Source organism: Chiloscyllium plagiosum, chromosome 6 (genome assembly GCF_004010195.1).
Source record: "Chiloscyllium plagiosum isolate BGI_BamShark_2017 chromosome 6, ASM401019v2, whole genome shotgun sequence".
NCBI classification, from domain to species: Eukaryota; Metazoa; Chordata; class Chondrichthyes; order Orectolobiformes; family Hemiscylliidae; genus Chiloscyllium; species Chiloscyllium plagiosum.
In genome coordinates, this window is record NC_057715.1 from 63,311,077 (window position 1) to 63,330,798 (window position 19,722).

General features: G+C 39.3%; 1 protein-coding gene across 3 annotated transcripts in view; it reads right to left on the minus strand.

Annotated features, from left to right (window-relative positions):
• Positions 1 to 742: 742 nt before the first annotated feature.
• aff3 (AF4/FMR2 family, member 3) overlaps positions 743 to 19,722 on the minus strand; it is a 95,499-nt gene continuing 76,519 nt past the window's right edge. The window contains exons 12-17 of one of the 3 annotated variants that reach the window (XM_043691690.1): positions 15,175 to 15,246; positions 10,528 to 10,621; positions 7,407 to 7,544; positions 4,839 to 4,888; positions 4,052 to 4,275; positions 743 to 1,544 (exon numbers count right to left, since the gene is read on the minus strand). In XM_043691690.1, the coding sequence (XP_043547625.1) occupies positions 1,423 to 1,544; positions 4,052 to 4,275; positions 4,839 to 4,888; positions 7,407 to 7,544; positions 10,528 to 10,621; positions 15,175 to 15,246 (700 nt within the window). In that variant the 3' untranslated portion in view covers positions 743 to 1,422. The remainder of the gene's footprint in view (positions 1,545 to 4,051; positions 4,276 to 4,838; positions 4,889 to 7,406; positions 7,545 to 10,527; positions 10,622 to 15,174; positions 15,247 to 19,722) is intronic. The other 2 variants (XM_043691689.1, XM_043691692.1) reach the window with 2 other exon arrangements.

Genomic DNA, 19,722 nt, shown 5'->3' on the forward strand with positions numbered 1-19,722 from the left:
ATGACATTTCATTTTGATCATGTAGAAAGATGATAGACAAACAAGTCACCAATGCAATATTACCATGTATTGTTATTCATTAAATTGGTGTTGAACTTAAAAAAGTAAATTGGAATGAGGAAACTTAGTATGAAAAGTATTTAGGAAACAAAATGAAGCAAACACTTTGTTTCTCTCTTAGAATTATCCTTTCTCACCGATGTTTTTGAGGTTAACTGTACAATAGAGACTTTCCTCCCTTATCCTAAACTGACAAGTTATTTCAATTTGCAGAAAAGATATTTCCTGTATACTCCTTCTTGAACAAAATACTGCTGGACTCAAGGGACACAATTCCCATAAGGATTCCTCAGTCACAGGTATGGCTTTTGCAGAAGGTCAGCGAAAATCCTGGCTTCCGTTAGGATTTCTGCTGACTTTTCCTTGAAGTCATAACACAAGTTCAGCCAAACCGCCACAGAAATCCCACATTCTGGTCAGCTGCAACTGCATTGAAAACTGAAAAATGGATCTTTTAGAATATTTCCATAATTCAGCTTGCCTATGGGGCATGTTCTTGCGATATGAAGTTTGTGGGAGACAAATATGGTTCTGAAAATAATTTCCAGAAGTTTTCACCTTACCCACAGAATGTCATCTTTCATTTTCTTTTTGAAATAGCACAATGTTACCAATAAAATGTTATAGCATGTAATGAAGCAGAATTTTAAATCAAAAATGACCATTTAAAATCTGCACCTTAGAAAACCCTTTTAACCATCATGAAGTAATCGTAACACACATTCATAATTACAACACATGCTCTGAGCAATATTTCTTAGACAGCTTTTATTTTTTCTAAGCAGGAATTTCATCTCTGTCATTATTGACACCATCAACAATCTTAACCTAAATGGTTGTCTGCTTCTGATTAACAGATACTTGTTATTTGTTATCATAAATTGCACTTACCCTTTTTACTTTTTCTTATAAAATATGAATACATAATATGATATTATTTCAGATTTTCTTTATAAGGTATCTTAAAAGGTAGAAACCTAAATGAGAAAGCAAATAAGGTTTGAAATACATGAGCAGTTGGCAGTGAAGACATATGAACAAGCAGGGTGAAAATAGATTCTTTTGTTGCACAAGTTTGTAATATTCAGAAGCTGGCAATTGGTACTTCTTGATGTGACAGCAGTGTCTGCTGAAAAGGGAAAACAAAAGGAAATAATGCTGAAAAAAATTGCACCAATGTTTCTTCAATCTCCTGACAAATTCATAGACTGAAGCCTTTAACATCAAAGAAGTATCGAATTTAAGATTTGAAATTCTGTGGCAAAAATTTCCTTCGATGTGTTCAGGAAACTTTCTGCATTAACTAGCAATTCAGCACTTTACAATTGAACGTACATGGAATGTGATCATTCAAAAAGAGCACTACAACATGTGATTACTGATTCGGATCCAATGCAGTCCTTGTTGAGTGTAACGAACAAGCTGTGTCATACTACTTTGTAGTGTTATAGGTCCCATCTGTGCATCAAGATCATGAAAGAATTCTAAGAAGAAAAAAAGTAAAGTTACTTTCTAAAACTTAAATTTAAAAGAAACACCATGTTAAATGTGTGAAGGTAAATAATAACACACATTTTACTCTTTTCAGTGGGTAAGCACAAATATTATAGCAGCAACATTGACTGGCAGGGTACTTGTGTGATATGTCATTTGTGTGTCATAAGTATGTGGAGTCAGTGAATCATGATGCCAAAGAGCCTCTAACGAATCTGTGACAGTTCAATTTGTGGCTAATGTGTAGCTCAATTTGTAGAACTTTTACCTATGCATCATAAGGTTCCAGATTCAAGATCCACTCCATACTTTCAGTATAGAATCAAAGCTGACACTCCAGTGTGGGAGAGAGGGAGTTGTTGTCTTTCAAATGAGATGCTGAACCAAGGCCCCGCTGGAACACCTAATATGGGGCTTTCAGAGCACATGCAAGTGTTTGATTATACTTTACATTATTGTGAATTCCGGTAACCTGATAAGACCATGTGCTGACCATGATGAAAACAATGAATTCTGTCCCTCTATACGAGGCCCCATTGATTTCTCAGTCACTGTAATGGAAAGGAAACTGTAGGATGTCACTGTGGGAAGGATCCATTGGGTTCAAAATTTAGATGCACGGCAATCTTGGCAGTCACCGACAGCACAGTCCACTCCACTTGTGTGGCTTCAGATTAGCTTGCAAGTTGAGCAACCAGCTTTGTTGAAACAGAGGTGCCTCTGACACTTCTGAAATGGAATTATGAGAAGTATTCCTGAGAAATCATTGGTGAGTAAGGAGAGCCCTTCTGCTCCCTCTGTACAAGGCACAAAAAATGCCAATATAAAGGGAAAACAACATTCATACTATTTAAGAGGACAGTGCAGATTGCTTGGTAGGCGGACTCTGATTAACAAAGGCATTGCACTAAGAAATTAACCTGAAAATGACCATCACCTACTTTGATGAGTTCAATAAGCACAGTGTGTAATCAAGTTATTTCCAGCTGTAAGATATCAAGCCTTGTGTATTAATATTTGTATGCAACTATAACACACTGTGGGCTTGACTGAAAATTCTAAATTAGTCATACTAAGAGGTTATTTAGCAAATTGGCTCATTTGCAGAAACACATCTAATGTTGCACACCGTGTTTTGAGTTTTGCAAGCAGGGGCTAACTGTATATGGAAAGTATTTTGCCTATTGTGAAGGGATATGCTATTGGATAAGGTCTTCCTGTCTTTGCATGTATACCCTCTGTATCAACACTGAAATTCAGATAACACATTACTCAGTGGTATTTTAGTTTTGGCCTAACTAAAGCACAGTAATTGGCGAACATCATTCACGTTGCTACTGAAAGATAATAGCATGAAATATCTAGCTTCTCCTGCTGCCAGGACAGAGGATATTTGTGGGAATGGCTCCGGGGATGAGAAGCTTCATTCATATAGTAAGATTGGAGGAATTGGTACTGATGTCCTTAGTGAAGAAAAGTTGAGTAGAGATTTGATAGAAGGATCAAAATTAAGGTTAAGATCTGAAATGTTGTACCTGAGAATATGGTGAAAGCTGCATCAATAGAGGCTTTCAAAAGGAAAAAGAATAACTATCTGTAATGGAATAATTTGACTCACATTTGCTGGTCCTCAGCAGCAAAGCAAGAGTACATTCTCCTGCTCTCTTCCCTTGTACCAAAAAGCTAAACAATAAATCATTTTTCCTTTAAGCCTTACGGAACTGGAAAAAACCTGCTGCACATCACTTTTAAATAATCGTGCATGAGGTGCTACAAGATTGTTTTGCAACACTGACTTTATTTTGAAGGTAGGACTTTACTGAAGCCTATTTCACTTTAATAAATATTGATGGATGGAAATGTGTTACAAGCTGTCATAATTTTCAATATACCATTGAGTTTATTGCTACATCACAACTTGCAAACAGTATATCACAATCTTCAATTTCACCTAATTACATCACTTTGCGTGCTTCCTGCTATTATTGGCTCCATAAAAATACTCCCCCCAACCCCACCCCCCCCCCTCCCCCCCCCCCCCACATTCCACCAATGATTTTATTAAGCAAGCATAAAACAGTCTTGAATTGTTATTTTGAGTCTGGATGAAGTTACTAGGAATTATCACCAGCATCTCCAGGTTGCAATCTGTAAGATGAGAAAGGGTGCATTACATATAGACTGCTTGGCAAATCTGTCTGAATTACTAGCAAATACATACATTTCACTCTGGAAATGGAGCTTGCTTAAAGTGCACTTTTGAAACAACTCCCAGAATAATGATGATACAAAACAGATATTAGTGGATTTGAGGGAAGCAAAAGTTCTTCACCATTCTGATGTTTTCATGTTTGACATTCACACTGTCTCTGAACCTCATTTTGTGCTCTTGTCAATTGTATCTCATTTTTACACATCAGACAGGCAAACAAAAAAGCAATTCATTACAGCAGTCAAACTATTATGTCTTATCTCCTGATTGAGCCAAAAGATATACCTTTGTTCTCCTTGGTCAACTTATCAGCCATTTCCCAGTAGTCATAGCTGTAGAGAATGCTGTTGGTGATGTTAACATGGTTAGCAGCCAACTGATGGATACGCTGTGGAATGTTAATGGTTGAAGAGGGGGATGATCCACGGTTACTGGAACTGCTCTCAAGCAATCCAGCTGAACTAACAAGGGAGGATGTAGATACCATTGGTGTAGATGTTCTTATAAACCTAAAATGGAAAATACAAATGTAACTGAAAAATATCCACCTGACTGATTCTCACCCATTCATTAACAAATCCCACCCACAATCAATGGATTCACTTACAATCATCTCCCCATCTGAAATGTCATCTTGCCTGTCAGACATTCACAACCCACATGGACTTTCACTCCTCACTTATTGGCCCCAGATGCATGAACTTTATTTCTGTCCTAGACGAAAGTGAGGACTGCAGATGCTGGAGATCAGAGTCAAGATTAGAGTGGTGCTGGAAGAGCACAGCAGGTCAGGTGGCATCTGAGGAGCAGGAAAGTCGACGTTTCGGGCAAAAGCCTTTTTCTGTCCTCCCCAAGGAAATGTCTTTGTGGAAGCCCAGTCTGGGTTGTACAGACTCACCAACATAGTTCTAAGCCTCAGGCTAAGTGAAACCAGTCATGGTTTGCTGTTTGCTGCTCCTTCACTCATAAACTGTTACTCTCCGCATTTGCAGATGATAAACTCACTATGTATGTTTTAGGATAATTTTCACACTGTTTCATTTTAGGTCAGAAGAAAGGAAAGTGTTCTTACTTGTCACTGGTTCCCCAAAGGTTTGAACTTTTAGCAGTTTCACCAGAGTCCTGCAATATTAAAATACAGGTATATCAGTTTTAGACAGATATTTTAAAACTTGTTGCATGTATGAAGTTTTTTATCAAATATTCTTACTTGTTCCCATACTTGTTAATATTCATTTTTCAAGTAGTTAATACCCAATTAAAATAACTAATGGACTAAATAAATTGTTTGTGATGGAGAATTCCACATTCCAACTACCCATTGTGTAAATTATGTGATGAGAGACACCAACTTGGTAAACTTTTCTGACGGGAACTAATGAGTAATCCCAGAATGTTATCAATTTAACTAAAAGCAATATCCTGATACAAATTACCTGAAATTCCTTCTAGGTCAAATTGTCAAAAATCCTAAACTGTGAAATAAGAAACAAAATTTGAACTAAATTTTAAATTGCAAGAAATATGGACATCATGTGCTCATGTTTTTTCCTTGATAATTTTATTTTGTTTTCGTTTTGTCCATTCTGGTCTTTTTCAAACTTTGTGACTTTTGATTTTTGATGTCTGAACAGAGATTTTCAGCAGTTTAGTGATGATCTACTTAAAATGATTCTGCGTGAACTACTGTTGTAATGTCATGTAGAAATACAGAACTTGTATATTGCTGGAAAAAGTCACATTTTATCAAAACCTTTCATCTGGCATTCATGATAACTTTTTTGCAAGAATACAGATTCAGGGGAAAAATTAACACTATAATGCATGAGGGGGGATGGTGACATTTTGGCAAGTGGACTCAAATTGTTAGAAGTATTGCCATGGAGGATGTAACTGTTAATGCTGATTGACAATTAACTGCCAGCCTTTGGTTAAATTTTGAACTAGGCAATTTGACTTTGATTCATCAAGGTAGTGCCCTGAGAAATGAACTAGTCAATGGCTATCACAAATTTTGTTGCATTGAAACAGGTGCAGTGCGTATACATGTTCTTTCCATCTGCAAAGAAACAGGGCCATATACATTATTATACATAGCTTCTAGTACATGCACATGTGTCATTCTGTGAGCCCAATTTATATTTGTAAATTTGTTGTCATTATCCAGTAAACATTGTCCAATTGCAGAATCACATCTTTACTTATATTAGAGTGTTGCAGGCTTTTCAAGTGTGAACTTGTTGGGTTCACAGCCAATGGGACATGCTGTTTGACATGAGGCACCAATTTTTGGGAAATATAACATTTATACCTGGCATCACTGCTACAATGAAGTTCATCTACCACATTACTCATTTATGTGATCGAAGAAATATCTTCTTGGCTCCACGGTGACATCCTGTTAGTGGTGAATATTGGTTTTCCCCTTGAAGTTGTATTCTTGCAAAATGACTTAATCAGTGCCAGATGAAAAGCTTCTAAAAGCGCAGTGATATTGTTCAATGATTAAGCGGCAACTGAATAATGCACAGGAAACAAAAGCCCCAGTGTTTGATACTATTTAGTTTTGAATAGATTCATTGCTCCCAAGTAGCTCACTCTCGTCAATAACATGACATCATCAATGACGGGCCAAATGATTTCCTTCCAATGGCTCTATGGGACGTATTTTACAATGGAGGCTGTGCTTGTCCTCCTGGTTGAAAGGTTGTGTGGAGCAGGCCAATTTTAAAAACAACTACTCAGTAGCCATAATATGCTGGAGTCTTAATAAGCCTTAAGTGGAATGTCTATACCTCAGGAACAGGCAGTCCCATTCCTGAAAGCTGCCAGCCAATTCAGTTGGAGTCTCAGCTGCACCAGAATTCAGCAATTCAGGCAGCAACCGAGGACAGGCAAAATCCGAAGACATCTCGTTTCCAGTATCTGCAGTCATTGTTTTTACCTCGTTGAAAAGATTTTGCCTGTCCTCGGATGCTGCCTGAATTGCTGTGCTCTTCCAGCACCACTAATCCAGAATCTGGTCTCCAGCATCTGCAGTCATTGTTTTTACCACTTTTCTACCAGAATTCAGTAGTGGCCAGTGCCATGATGAAAAGCATTCCTGAGGAGAAGTACCATGGATGCCATGCAAATTAAAGTTTTTATTCAGCAAGGGATCAGAGGTGTAAAGGGGATCAAGGAGTAAATGATAGAGGTTTTGGTGTAGATGAACATGGGATAGGTGCTCTAATATGCCCACAAATTAGGTATGCCATTTCCTTTCCACTTTTAGAACAGGTAAGAAAAGTAGCAGTTGGACTTCCTCCGTTCCACTTTCCGTCGTCATGTATTTTGCTGGTCGAGGTAGTAAAAGGGCCACAGTTAGTCAACAATTGGCTGGGGCCCGGGGGCGGGGAACGTGTGTGGAGGTTGTCTGCTGATTGTAGTATAGCTAGCTGAACTAACTCTACTTGCACAGTGAAATCGTGCCTAATTGACATCTTTCTTTGGAAGTTTGGTAACACCTAATAAAAACACACTGATTCAATGGCACAAAATTCTACAACTCAATTGCTGAAAAATCTACTTTAAATTTTATTTGTCGTAGAAATTAGTTTTGCTAAACATCAGTTAACAATGTAGCTTACAAAATCAATACCTGTTTTTTCCCAAAATTGCAGCAATGATGAGTACATTTGAGTTTAAGTGGACGACTGCAGTACTGATGTGCGCTCAATTCCTTCTGATGCACATTAGTATGTGCAATACCACTGGTTAGCACTTCTTTTCTGTTACACTAGAACAGAGAGCAAAGAAGAATAGTAAGCTTGGTTAAAGAGTCTTCTGTTAATGACTAAACAAAAAGATAATGAAATTTGCAGGCAACCCACAATTTTCAAATGAGCATGTTTGTGGGTAAAGCTAAGCTAACCTGTATTTGTGAAAAAAAATTCCTGCATATGAGATGTAAGTTAGGGGATAGAATCACACTTTTTTAATACCGAGTATGGGTATAAGTCCACTTTGGGCATGTCATGTTTTCTTGAGAAGTTGCATTCTTCTCAGATCATTGCATTTTCATATACGTAAAAAATGCCAAATTTTAAGGGTAGGTGAACGAGATGTTCTGCCCCTACCAAACTTTGCCATCTCCAAAACTTGGGAGCCATATTTAAGAGACATTCAGTGTGCACTTCATTCTCTGGAACCCAGGAGCAAATCTTAACCTTCACTGTCAACCACTCGTAGAAATGACACATACCAAAATTCAATGTTTTTTTTTCATGTCTCCCTAGAAGTTTCCCAGTTGTCCATTCAGGAGAGAAGGGAATTGACTTTCCAAAGGGATGGCAATGGTAGACCATAACGACAGACAAAGGCAGCCTGGACAGAGATTAATGCAGAGGTCAATATCCATGGCTGCCTCAGGAGAATCCAGGCTCCTGTGCTACAAGAAGGTGAATGAACTGCTGCGTTCCACCAAGGTATGTATCTTTGTCTACTCAATGCCTCATGCCCCTGTGAATGTGAGTTAACATTGTCAGGTTGCTGTCTTTGCACAGGAAGTTGGATGCCAAGTATCTCCATCAAGTGACTAGTGACAACTCTGTCACTTCATTGCAGCTACCAATGGAGCACTACTGGCACCACGGCAGTACAGCCTCACACACATCTGCCCAGGTTCACACTTAAAACATAAAAGGACCTACAACACTCAGTAGTTCATTCACTTCAGCTCACTGACCTTACTTCACAACTAGGAAAACAAGCACATCTGAGAGCTTCTAAACAAAGGCTTGCAGAGAACGAGGATATAACCATAAAAGATGGCATCAGGATGAACACTTCACGGCTCCTGACCCCCTTTGAAAAGGAGGTACTAAGCTGATAAGAGAGGAAGGGATGTTCAAAGACAGTTTACATATGTCGAGATGTCTAGTGAGAAGCCTCCAATCTGTTACTCCTATTTGCACATCAAGTCCCAACATCTTAATGAAATCTTGGGCCACTTGTTTGTATTTTTTGATGCACTCTCTGAAACCCAATCCTAAGCCATGATAATAAAAAAGAAGAACCTCATTACCACAGACCCATCTCCATCCACCCCTCGAACTACATCTCTAAGAAGAAATAGCCTCAGAGGATGCACCTTCAATACCTTCCTCCCATCCTCCATCAGTGCAGAGAATAACATTCATCTCAGTGGGTAATCTATCTAGGGTGTGCTCAGCTTCACATTCTGGAGATCACAGCTAGTAAAGGAAGCAATGACCAAAATCTCTGACACTCAGAAGATAGCTGGAGAACAGGGTACTGCTGCTTCCAGTACAGATGATGAGTCTCTGGACTTGGCCATTAATGATCTAACAGAGATGCACAAACAAGCAGGGGAATGTCTGGCAGAGGTGCCAGAGATAATGTGCAGACTGGAGCAAAATATGTCCACGTTGTGTCATAGCTCAACATGTGAGTTCAAGATGATCTCCATGGAATGGGTGGTTGTCATCATGGAGTGCCAGATCCTGCAGAAGAGTCAGTGTTTGCCAGAAATGTGCGGGGACCTTCACTCCATCACTGGGGCCATAGATGTGTTCATTCAGTGACTAGGCAAAGGAGGTTGGGGGTGGGGGGAGGTGGGGGGTGGGGGGAGTGGTGGTCTCCAAGGCATCTGGAATCTCTCTAGGTAATCCATTCCCTCAGAGGCTGTGGATGTCCAACTGCACACTGACAGCATCAGACAGGCACCCAGGGATTGCCATCTCAGGCCACTGAGGAGGTGCCCTCTTATACCACCTCCCTTTTGCCAGAGACCCAATCTCTCATCAGGTCAGACTGAGGAGATTGCACCTGCCCCTGTTCAGATTTCCCGTGCAATCTAGAGCCCTTTATGCCCTGGAACACCAGAGGACACCTGCCAAAGTCATTGAGGCAAGTCAGCAGGCTTCGTCAACTTCAACTGCAACCGCCAAGGTGGCACCAAGATGTAATAATAGGAAAAGAAACATTAATGGTGAAGTCACTTCGGGTACACACGTATCAACACTCTGTACATCCTGCCATAAGTATGGCACTTTGTACAAGAGTCGTGCAGTATCTTTCAATCTGTTAAGACTGCTGAATATTTATGTTTCCCCTGCAGACCACCTAGAGGGTTCCTAATGTCCATACACATTCACCAACACTTCATGGGACGCTATGCAAAGAGTGCGGACGCTGTTACACAGATTGTTCACACGTGCGTAAATCTTGCACCTTCTCAGCAAGATAATCTTGAGTTGGGGATTCCTCGTGTCACCATAGCAACCATCTTCCTGCACCTTTCCACCAGATTTCAGAGCAGATCACATGACCTCTTCGTTCTTCCATTTTATATTCAAGAGACAGTCTCAAAAAATAATAATGATATAAACTTTATTTTTGTAACCACTACAAACATATCTGTGACCCACCTCTCACTGTTTACTTGTTGAAAACATTCAGAATCACTAACAATCATATGAATAACTGCTTAATTTACAGAGCTTGAAAAGCGAGACATGCTTTGAAGCTTCATGTCTTACAGTCATCAGGATGGAAACTGTTTGTAGAGCTCATTAAGAAATTAATTTATTTCTATATCTGGAGAAATATCACATCTGAATTGAAATACAATTTAATAAAGTTGAAAACAAAATTGTCATTCAAGCTACATTCAATAACTCTGATTATATTTTCACAGTGGAGAGTCAGTTGGAGTTTATGAAGTGACACAAAACTTAGAAAATGTATCAAATGTTTACCTTGAAATAGTCGATCAGGGCTTTCGAATATTTAACTGCACTGTCCCTCTTAAGTCTGAACATCCTCCAGTAAAGAAGTGCCAAACAGCGGTAACTGCAGTGATCAAAAAGAAAAATCTTTGTAAACTGGACTCAGACTTAAAATCAGAATGTTCAACAGGATCAAACTAACACATCTATAAAAGGAAACACTTATATGAATTCAAAGCATCTCATCTCTAATCCAAAGCATTTTAAAATCATGACTATAGGTTCCTAAAGCTTGCATCTGTTGGACCAACAGTTGAATTTAAAAACTGTAATGTTTGCCTTTTGCTGTAACAATAACAGTGAGGCAATGAGCATTATTGACACTACAGGATAAACATAGCAACCATAGAACATAGAACATTACAGCGCAGTACAGGCCCTTCAGCCCTTAATGTTGCGCTGCCCTGTGAAACCAATCTGAAGCCCATCTAACCTACGCTATTCCATTCTCGTCCATATGTGTATCGAATGATGATTTAAATGACTGTAAAGCTGGTGAGTCTACAACTGTTGCAGGCAGTACGTTCCACCCGCCTACTACTCTCTGAGTAAAGAAACTACGTCTGATATCTGTCCTATATCTATCACCCCTCAATTTGAAGCTACGCCCCCTCATGCTAGCCATCAATATCTGAGACAAAAGGCTCTCCCTGTCTATCTGACCTAACTCTCTGATTATCTTATCTGCCTCAATTAAGTCACCTCTCAACCTTCTTCTTTCTAATGAAAACAGCCTCAAGTCCCTCAACCTTTCCTTGTAAGACCTTCCCTCTATACCAGGCAAAATCCTAGTAAATCTCCTCTCAACCCTTTCTAAAGCTTCCACATCCTCCCGATAATGTGGGTGACCAGAAGTGCACACAATACTCTGAAGTGTGGCCGCAACAGAGTTTTGTACAGCTGCAGCATGACCTCATGGTTCTGAAACCCGATCTCTCTACTAATAAAAGCTAACACACCATATGCCGCCTTAACAGCCCTATCAATCTAGATTAGATTGCCCACTGTGTGGAAATAGGCCCTTCGGCCCAACAAGTCAACACCGACCCTCCGAAGAGTAACCCACCCAGACCCTCTGACTAATGCACCTCTGACTATGGGCAATTTAGCATGGCCAATTCACCTGACCTGCAAAGTTTTGGACTGTGGGAGGAAACCGGAACACCCGGAGGAGATCTGCACAGACACGGGGAAAATGTGCAAACTCCACGCAGACAGTTGCCCGAGGCTGGAATTGAACCTGGGACCCTGCAGCAGTGTTAACCAATGAGCCACCATGTCACCCTCTGTAGAATTAAAAACTAGGTGGCAACTTTGAGGGATCAATGTACATGGACACCGAGATCTCTCTGCTCATCTCACTACCAAGAATCTTACCATTTGCCCAGTACTCTGCATTCCTGTTACTCCTTCCAAAGTGTATCACCTCACACTTTCCTCATTAAACTCCATTTGCCACCTCTCAGCTCAGGTCAACCCAGCCCATCCATGTCCCTCTGTAACTTACAACATCCTTTGGCATTAACCACAACTGTACTGACCTTAGTGTCATCCATAAATTTACTAACCCATCCTCCTACGCAGTCATCCAGATCATTTATAAAAATGACAAACGGCAGTGGACCCAAAACAGACCCTGCAGTACACCACTAGTAACTGTGAACTCCAGGATGAACATTTCCTGTCAACCAACACCCTCTATCTTCTTTCAGCTAATCAATTTCTAATCCAAACCGCTAAATTGCCCTCAATCCCATGCCTCCGTATTTTGAGTAGTAGCCTACCATGGGGAACCTTATCAAACGTCTTACTGAAATCCATATACATCACATCAACAGCTTTACCCTCATCCACCTGTTTGGTCACCTTCTCAAAGAACTCAATAAGGTTTGTGAGGCACGAACCCTTCACAAAACCATGTGGACTATCTCTCATCAACTTATTCCTTTCGAGATGATTTCAATCCTATCTCTTATAACCTTTTCCAACACTTTACCTACAACCAAAGTAAGGCTCACTGGTCTATAATTACCAGGGTTGTCTATACTCCCCTTCTTGAACAAGGGAACAACATTTGCTATCCTCCAGTCTTCTGGTACTATTCCTGCAGACACTGATGACATAAAGATGAAAGCCTCAGGCTTGTAATCTCCTCCCTGGCATCAAACATGGAAATACATGGAACACCAAATGCTTCTAACAGAGATATCCTGCTCTTCCACATGGGTATGTTATTGCAGTCCTTGATTATAGACTCAACAATAAAGTTATTGAAGCTAGTGTATTGATGTCATGGTGCTTCTGTCATAGTACTAGTAGCAAAAAATATTACCAAACAGAAGGAGGCCATTCAGCCAATTGCTGTTTATGCCAGGTGAATAAACTAGGTATGAAGTCATAGAGTTTTATACTTTGGAAAGAGGCCCTTTGGCCCATCTTTTCAGTGTTGGTCATAAAGCACATATCTATTCTAGTCCCATTTCTAGTACTTGGCCAGTAGCCTTGTATGCATTTCAAATGTTCAGCTAATACTTCTTAAATGTTGTGATGGTTCTCACCTCTACCTCTCTTTTCGACAGATTTCCAGATCCCCATCACTCTCTGAGTGAAAACAAATGTTTCTTAAATCTCCTTTAAACCTTTTGTCACTGACCTTAAATCTATCCCCTCGGTTATTGAACCCATTACCATGTGGAAAATTTTCTATATATCCACCTATGCCCCTTATAATTCTGTACAACTCAATCATGTCCCCTGTCAGCCTTCTCTGCTCTTAAGAAAACAACCTCAGTTTATCTAGTCTCTTTTCAGAGTTGAAATGCTCCAGCTCAGGCAACATCCATTGAATCTCCTCTGTACCGTCTTGAGGAAAATCATCCATTAAGTTCCCATTCCAAACCTACTAACCCGCAACTGGTCCTTAGCTTTGTGAGTTATAATGATTCAAGTGTAGATCCAAATACCTCTAAAATATGTTGAGGACTTCTCTTTCAAACTCCCAACTGTCAGTGAATTCCAGAATGAAAAATAAAATTGCCTCACTTCCCTTCTAATCCTTCTATCTCGCCATTCGGAGAAACAGGTCTTTGCTGTCCAATCTATTCAAGCTTTTCATTATTTTGTATTCTTCAATTAAGTCATCCCTGTGCCTCTTCTGTACTAAAGAGGATAACTGTAGTCTATTGAATCTTGCCTCATTTCCGCAATAACATGTAAATCATCTTGTCATTCATGTCAAGAATTGACACTTGTGAGGAAAGGGGTCATGGATAGTGGTTGAGAGTTGGCAATTTTAGTGACCGACCTGGAATAATGGAATTCAGAATCACTCCATGTGATTCAGATTGAAAAAAAAACTGCCAGAAAAGAACTTTTGAAGGTCAATTAGCTAGTTCTGTGAAGGCAGTGCTGTCCAGCAAGAGAAAACTCATTGAACATATTTTGACCTTGTCAAATCCAGAAAAATGATCAAAATCAGTTAAGTTGGTCCACTATCATAGATTAATGTGGTTTATTTATTTTTCTAAAGGAAGCGAAGTGAGTGCATTTTGATTATAACTTTCATGCTGTGCCTCTACTTGTTCTCTGCTTTGTTTCAATCTGCTACCGAAGAATTGGAGAAATACATCTGAAAGCACAGGATAAGGTTTGATTTTCAGTTCCGGTCATCAGGTGGTGCTTCTGTTTTGGAACAAGATTACACCATTGTATAATTAGATATTGGCCAGTAAAGGCTTAACCTTGAATGTAAAATACAAAGACTGCTTACAGGAGCAACCAGTATCCCTGAACTGGAGAGAAACTGTAACATATACTTAGCATCACAAAAGTCAAATAAACCAAAGCAAAATGCTAAATACGCAAAAGCATAAGAAAGACACTTTCAAGTACTTCCCCTTCTGCAAATAATTGCTTTATAATTTTGTTAGTTCTATTTCTGCACACTGAAAGATTTTTCATGTATTTTATTAACCTTATATATGTATACTATGTTAAAAATTAAGAACAGAAAGGACCTTAACTACTTATCGCAGACTCATCAAACAGCTAGCTCCTTTGTAGAAGAGAAAGAACCAATTCCAATCAGCTTCAATAAATCTCCCTCTGTCTCAGAATGCTTGTCTTAGGGATCTTTTATACCTCACTCCACTAGGTGATGCTGACAGTCTGTCTCAGGGTCCTCTAGCAAGGCTGGAGACAAGGAGTTCTACTGTAGCTTCCAGAGGGAGCAGATTTATCTGTGCATATGGCTATCATGCAAATAATCCTTCTTTTAGATATAGCATAGTGGCTAATGCTCTACCACTTCCCTACCACTGGTGGTGGTGGTGCGTGGGGTGGGGGTAGGGGAGCTTGGTGGTGGGTGATTCAAGTAGGACAATTGAAGCCATTCAGTATTTAATAACTCTCTATGCCCTAAAATGTTGTCTTGCTAAGCTACTTATTGAAAGGCAAACATATACAAAATAGAAACAACTGAATTTGGATTTTAAACAAAATACTTCTATACTTGCAGTAAGACACAAAATGCACATCCTCTAATCTCCAATACTTTATACTATCAAAACAATTTTATGTAATCGGATTTAATTTTTATCTCATAATTAAGAAACTCACCACAAAGCAGCTAGCTGCTTATCTGCTTGAGTGGCTGTTACATCTGAATGATTCTTCAGTCTCATGGCATATCTTTAAACAAAATCCAAATTAAAGCGATGGTATAAATAAAACATCAAAGTAAAATTATTTACATTTTACCAGATTCACTCCCAAGCTGAGGCAGTTGTTTAACTTACCTCCATTAACATGTTTTAATCCAATGTTAAATTAGACAATAACAGCAAATAAGCACTAAAGTATTAATCAGTTTTACTTCAATTATAGAGTCATAGAATCACAGAATTAAGCTGCAGTATTTCTAAATATGCTGAACAATCTGTCCTCTTAGTAATATTGTGTTATCCATGTAAAGGGACTTTGTGACATCTAAGCATGACTGAAAAGAATTCAACCAATTCCATTCTCTTTTCCTTTCCCTAGAGTTCCGAATATTTTCTGTTCAAGTATTTATCATTTTCCTTTTGAAAGTTACAGTTTGATCTGTTTCTACCATGTTCACAGGCTCTGCATTTCTGATCTTGAGAATTTTAAAATATTTTCTCACAACACCTCTGTTTCTTTTGCCAAACATCTTTAATCTATGTTCTCAAGTTAGCAATGCTTCTGTACTGGGGATTGTTCCTCCTTACTTTATCAACAATGGAAATCTCAGATGCAATGTGCATAACTCGAATGTTTATTCTAGGAGTTTGGTACTTGGCTCCTTAATTTTATGTGGCTAACCTCACTCAACCCAGAAGCACAATTTTAAATGTATTTTCAGAATATCAAATAGTTGAGATTCTGGTTTTATAATCATGGTATTATTTTCTTTAAATAATGCTGACCAATTGTAAAGAAATGAGTGATGTTCATTTCTCATGCTGCATTTTTTGTTTTACTTCATTTGTCAGCGCACCTGCCTGGATGACAGTTGCAATTCGGAAAATCATTTAGATCAGAAATGAAGTAAACTTGGATTTAGCCAGTGCAGATTAAGTACATCTTAGTTTCCTTGATTCAGGCGTTGACTCCAGGTTTCCAGTGCAAGTTTAATGTAATACTTATCCTAAATTGCTGAATTGCAATGCAAATTCATTCTAAATAAGTTCAAAGAAACTCTGAGTGGGGTGGAATGACAAAGTGAATTTTAAAGGGATCTGTTATATTCTGCTAATCAGATCATATTTGAAGGGTAGATGATCTCTGATAATATATAGTCAAATATGGCAACCTAAAAAGTTAGTCATTTGTCCTGGGATAGAATTTAAGTTGGAGATTATGCTGTACAATTCAAAGCCTTGCAGATAAGTGAGCTGAGAAAGTAGCTCTGCGATATCAAGGAAATGGGCAACATTCAACAAATAACTGAACTGTGAACCGTGAAATGCAAAATGTATTTTAACAATTCACAAGAGACCATCTGCCATTTGACTTAAACTTTATTCAAACTATCTGCTTTGGTCTTTAAGCCTCCAGGTTCAGATCTTCTATATTGGAGTCTTAAATATCCATATGGCTAGAATTTTACTGAATCAGAATGACTCATATTATGGACTAGGCCATACCCCCTCAAAACATTTCAAGAAAGTAGCCCAGACCCTAACTTTGCTCATTGCTTTAAGCAGGTGTAACATGGATATTCCAGGAGGCATGCAGCTGCTCAAACCATTTAGTTTTAAACAAAACAGAATTTATTTACAAGATTACCAAATGAAACACAAACAAAAGAGAACAGAATACAGAATAACGTAATCTATCTGAAAGCCCAACACATCATCCCAACTTAATGACACCGTTCCCAGTACTTGCAACTATCCCCATGAACATGTCTTGTGTTTGATTTTACCTTTTTCACAAGGTAGAGAAAGATGTCAGAGAGAGAGTATGAGCATGGGCCTACTTCTTTGGGTCCAGCAGCTTCAAAAATGCCTGACTGCTTTCCGTGAATAGCCAGTCTGGCAAAAAAAGCAAATTAAACCAGAGAAAAGCTGAGCCGGGAGAACCAGCCATTTCCCTTTCATTGTACAAGTGTTTTTTTTTAACTTAAAAGCCTTTTGCCTGAGGCAATATCAGTTAGCTTTAAAGAAATTGACCCTGAAACCCTTCAACTGAGACTTTTTGGAGTCTGTGTCTTTAACTACCTCCCTGAAAAAAAAGGATAACATAACCATGTTAAAGGGACAGCTTCGTCATACTCTGAACATTTTCAAATTGAGGGCATAATTCAATTCTGACATTCCTGACTGTTTGTGGATATCTTTTTAGAGTGCAGGCTGGTTCAGGTATCAAGCCCAATACCTGCCTCCATTGTGTTTTGCATGCTCTATACCTCCATAATTTTCATGGAGTCAGGTCAGCTCCTTTAAGATTCATGGTTCACAGCACCTCGGATGTGTTGCAAAACATTTTCTGCAAGAGGAAACTATTTGAAAGTTAAGTTCAAAAAGTCGTCTTCATAATCCCCATAACAAGTGATGTCCTCCACCCACCACCTATGGCCACTCACATCCGATGCCCGATTCTTTGAAGTATGAATAGCTGAAATTGCAATTACTGGAAACATCAACCTTGCGTAAACAAACATTATGAAATTGGCAGCAGAAACCAGAAAGCTAAAGCTGTCAATTGAGCAGTGGCACAGTTCCTTCAACTGAGTAATGAATGTCCTGACTCTCAGTCAAAGATACATAATGAGGCCAGACAAACATCTCAGCCCCTCCTTGATTGATATCTCTGGTTTTCTGATAAGTGCTTTCTTTTTTACAATGTTTATTTACACAAAGTTAAGAGATTCCACGTTCTTGCAGTTTCAGCTTTTTAGATTTTAAATGGACTGAATGAATGACACTTTTTTTGAAATTTATGAAATTAATCCTCTTTCATGAAGTGGAAATTTATCAATGAATGAGTGTTTCAAGGTTATCTAAGATTATAAAGGAATCTTGATCATTGGATCAATGGGCTGAGGAGTGGCAGATGGAATTTAATTTGGATAAATGTGAGGTATTGCATTGAGTGGCAGATGGAATTTAATTTGGATAAATGTGAGGTATTGCATTTTGGTAAAATAAACAAGGGCAGGACTTAAATAATTAATAGTAGGGCCCTAGGTAGCGTTATAGTCCAGAGAGACCTGGGGTTCAGGTATATAGTTCTTTGACATTTACATAACAGGTGGTAAGAAGACATTACGCATGCTCAGACCATTTAGTATATAAGTTGGGACGTCATGTTGAGGTTACACAGGATGATGGTGAGGCCTCTTCTGGAGTACTATGTACAATTCTGATCATCCTGCTGTAGTGATTGTAATGAGGTCAGCCAGGTGGATCTCATAGAATATGACCTTCCTGACTGGGGCTGTTAATCTGGTCCAATCAGGGAGCCCCGTCTGACAGATATAAACAGGAGTGTCACAGTTTCTGCTCAGCTGGCTCTGAGAGAGCTGAGTCAAGATTAGAGTGGTGCTGGCATGGCATGGCATGGCACGGCACGGAGCAGGAAAATTGATGTTTTGAGCAAAAGCCCTTCAGGAGAGGACTTGCCACATATAAATGAAGGGTGAGTTGGTGATGGAATACTGGCCTATGTGGAGTCATTTAAGGAAGGAAATTATTAAACTGGAGAGGGTTCAGAAATGATTTACCATAATGTTGCCAGGAATGGAGGCTTTGAGTTTTAAAAATCAGCTTGATAGGCTGGGACATTTTTCACTGGAGTGTTGCAAGTTGAGTGGTGGCCTTATAAAGGTTTCTAAAAATTATTAGGGGCAAAAAAGATGATTAGCAATTTCCAAAGTTGAGATTAGAGTGGTGCTAGAAAAGCCCAGCAGGTCAGGCAGCAACTGAGGAGCAGGAAAAGTGATATCTTGGGCAGGGGCCCTTCATCAGTTAGATTGTTCAAAACTGGGGAACATATTTTTAAGGTAAGAGGAAAAAGATTTAAAGAGGACATGAGGGACAACCTCTTTACACAGAGTGGTTTGTTTGTGGAATGAACTGCCAGAGGGAGTGGTGGATGGAGGTACAGTTCAACATTTAAAAGACATTTTGATAAATACAAGAATAGGACAGGTTTGGAGGGACATGGAGCAAACGCAGGCAAGTGGGACTAGTTTGGCTTGGAACATGGTCCACATGGACTAGTTGGACTGAAGGGTCTGTATCCATGCTGTATGACTTTATGATCTCTGACTGTCATTATGATGTTTTCTATAAATGCATGCTTGGTGAATTGGTGGGGAAATAACACAGCCTGGAATGGTGATATGAGACCATAATGTGTAGTTGGGGCTGCAGACTGGCTAATAGAGCATGAGTGGCTTTTGGGGTTGGGTGCATAACATGGCATGAGCAAATATGTATACATATAAGAAATACATAGGTGTGAAGGAGTATAAGCATTGAAACAGGCCTTTCGAACAACCTGCCTTCACATCCAGCACTCCATGGCCACCTCTAAACATTTCCCAAGTTGGCTGGCCAGACTACAACTTTCATCCATCTCCCAGTTGTGAAAATCCTCTCATCACAAGCACTTTCTCCTTCGATAAGTGGGCTGAGC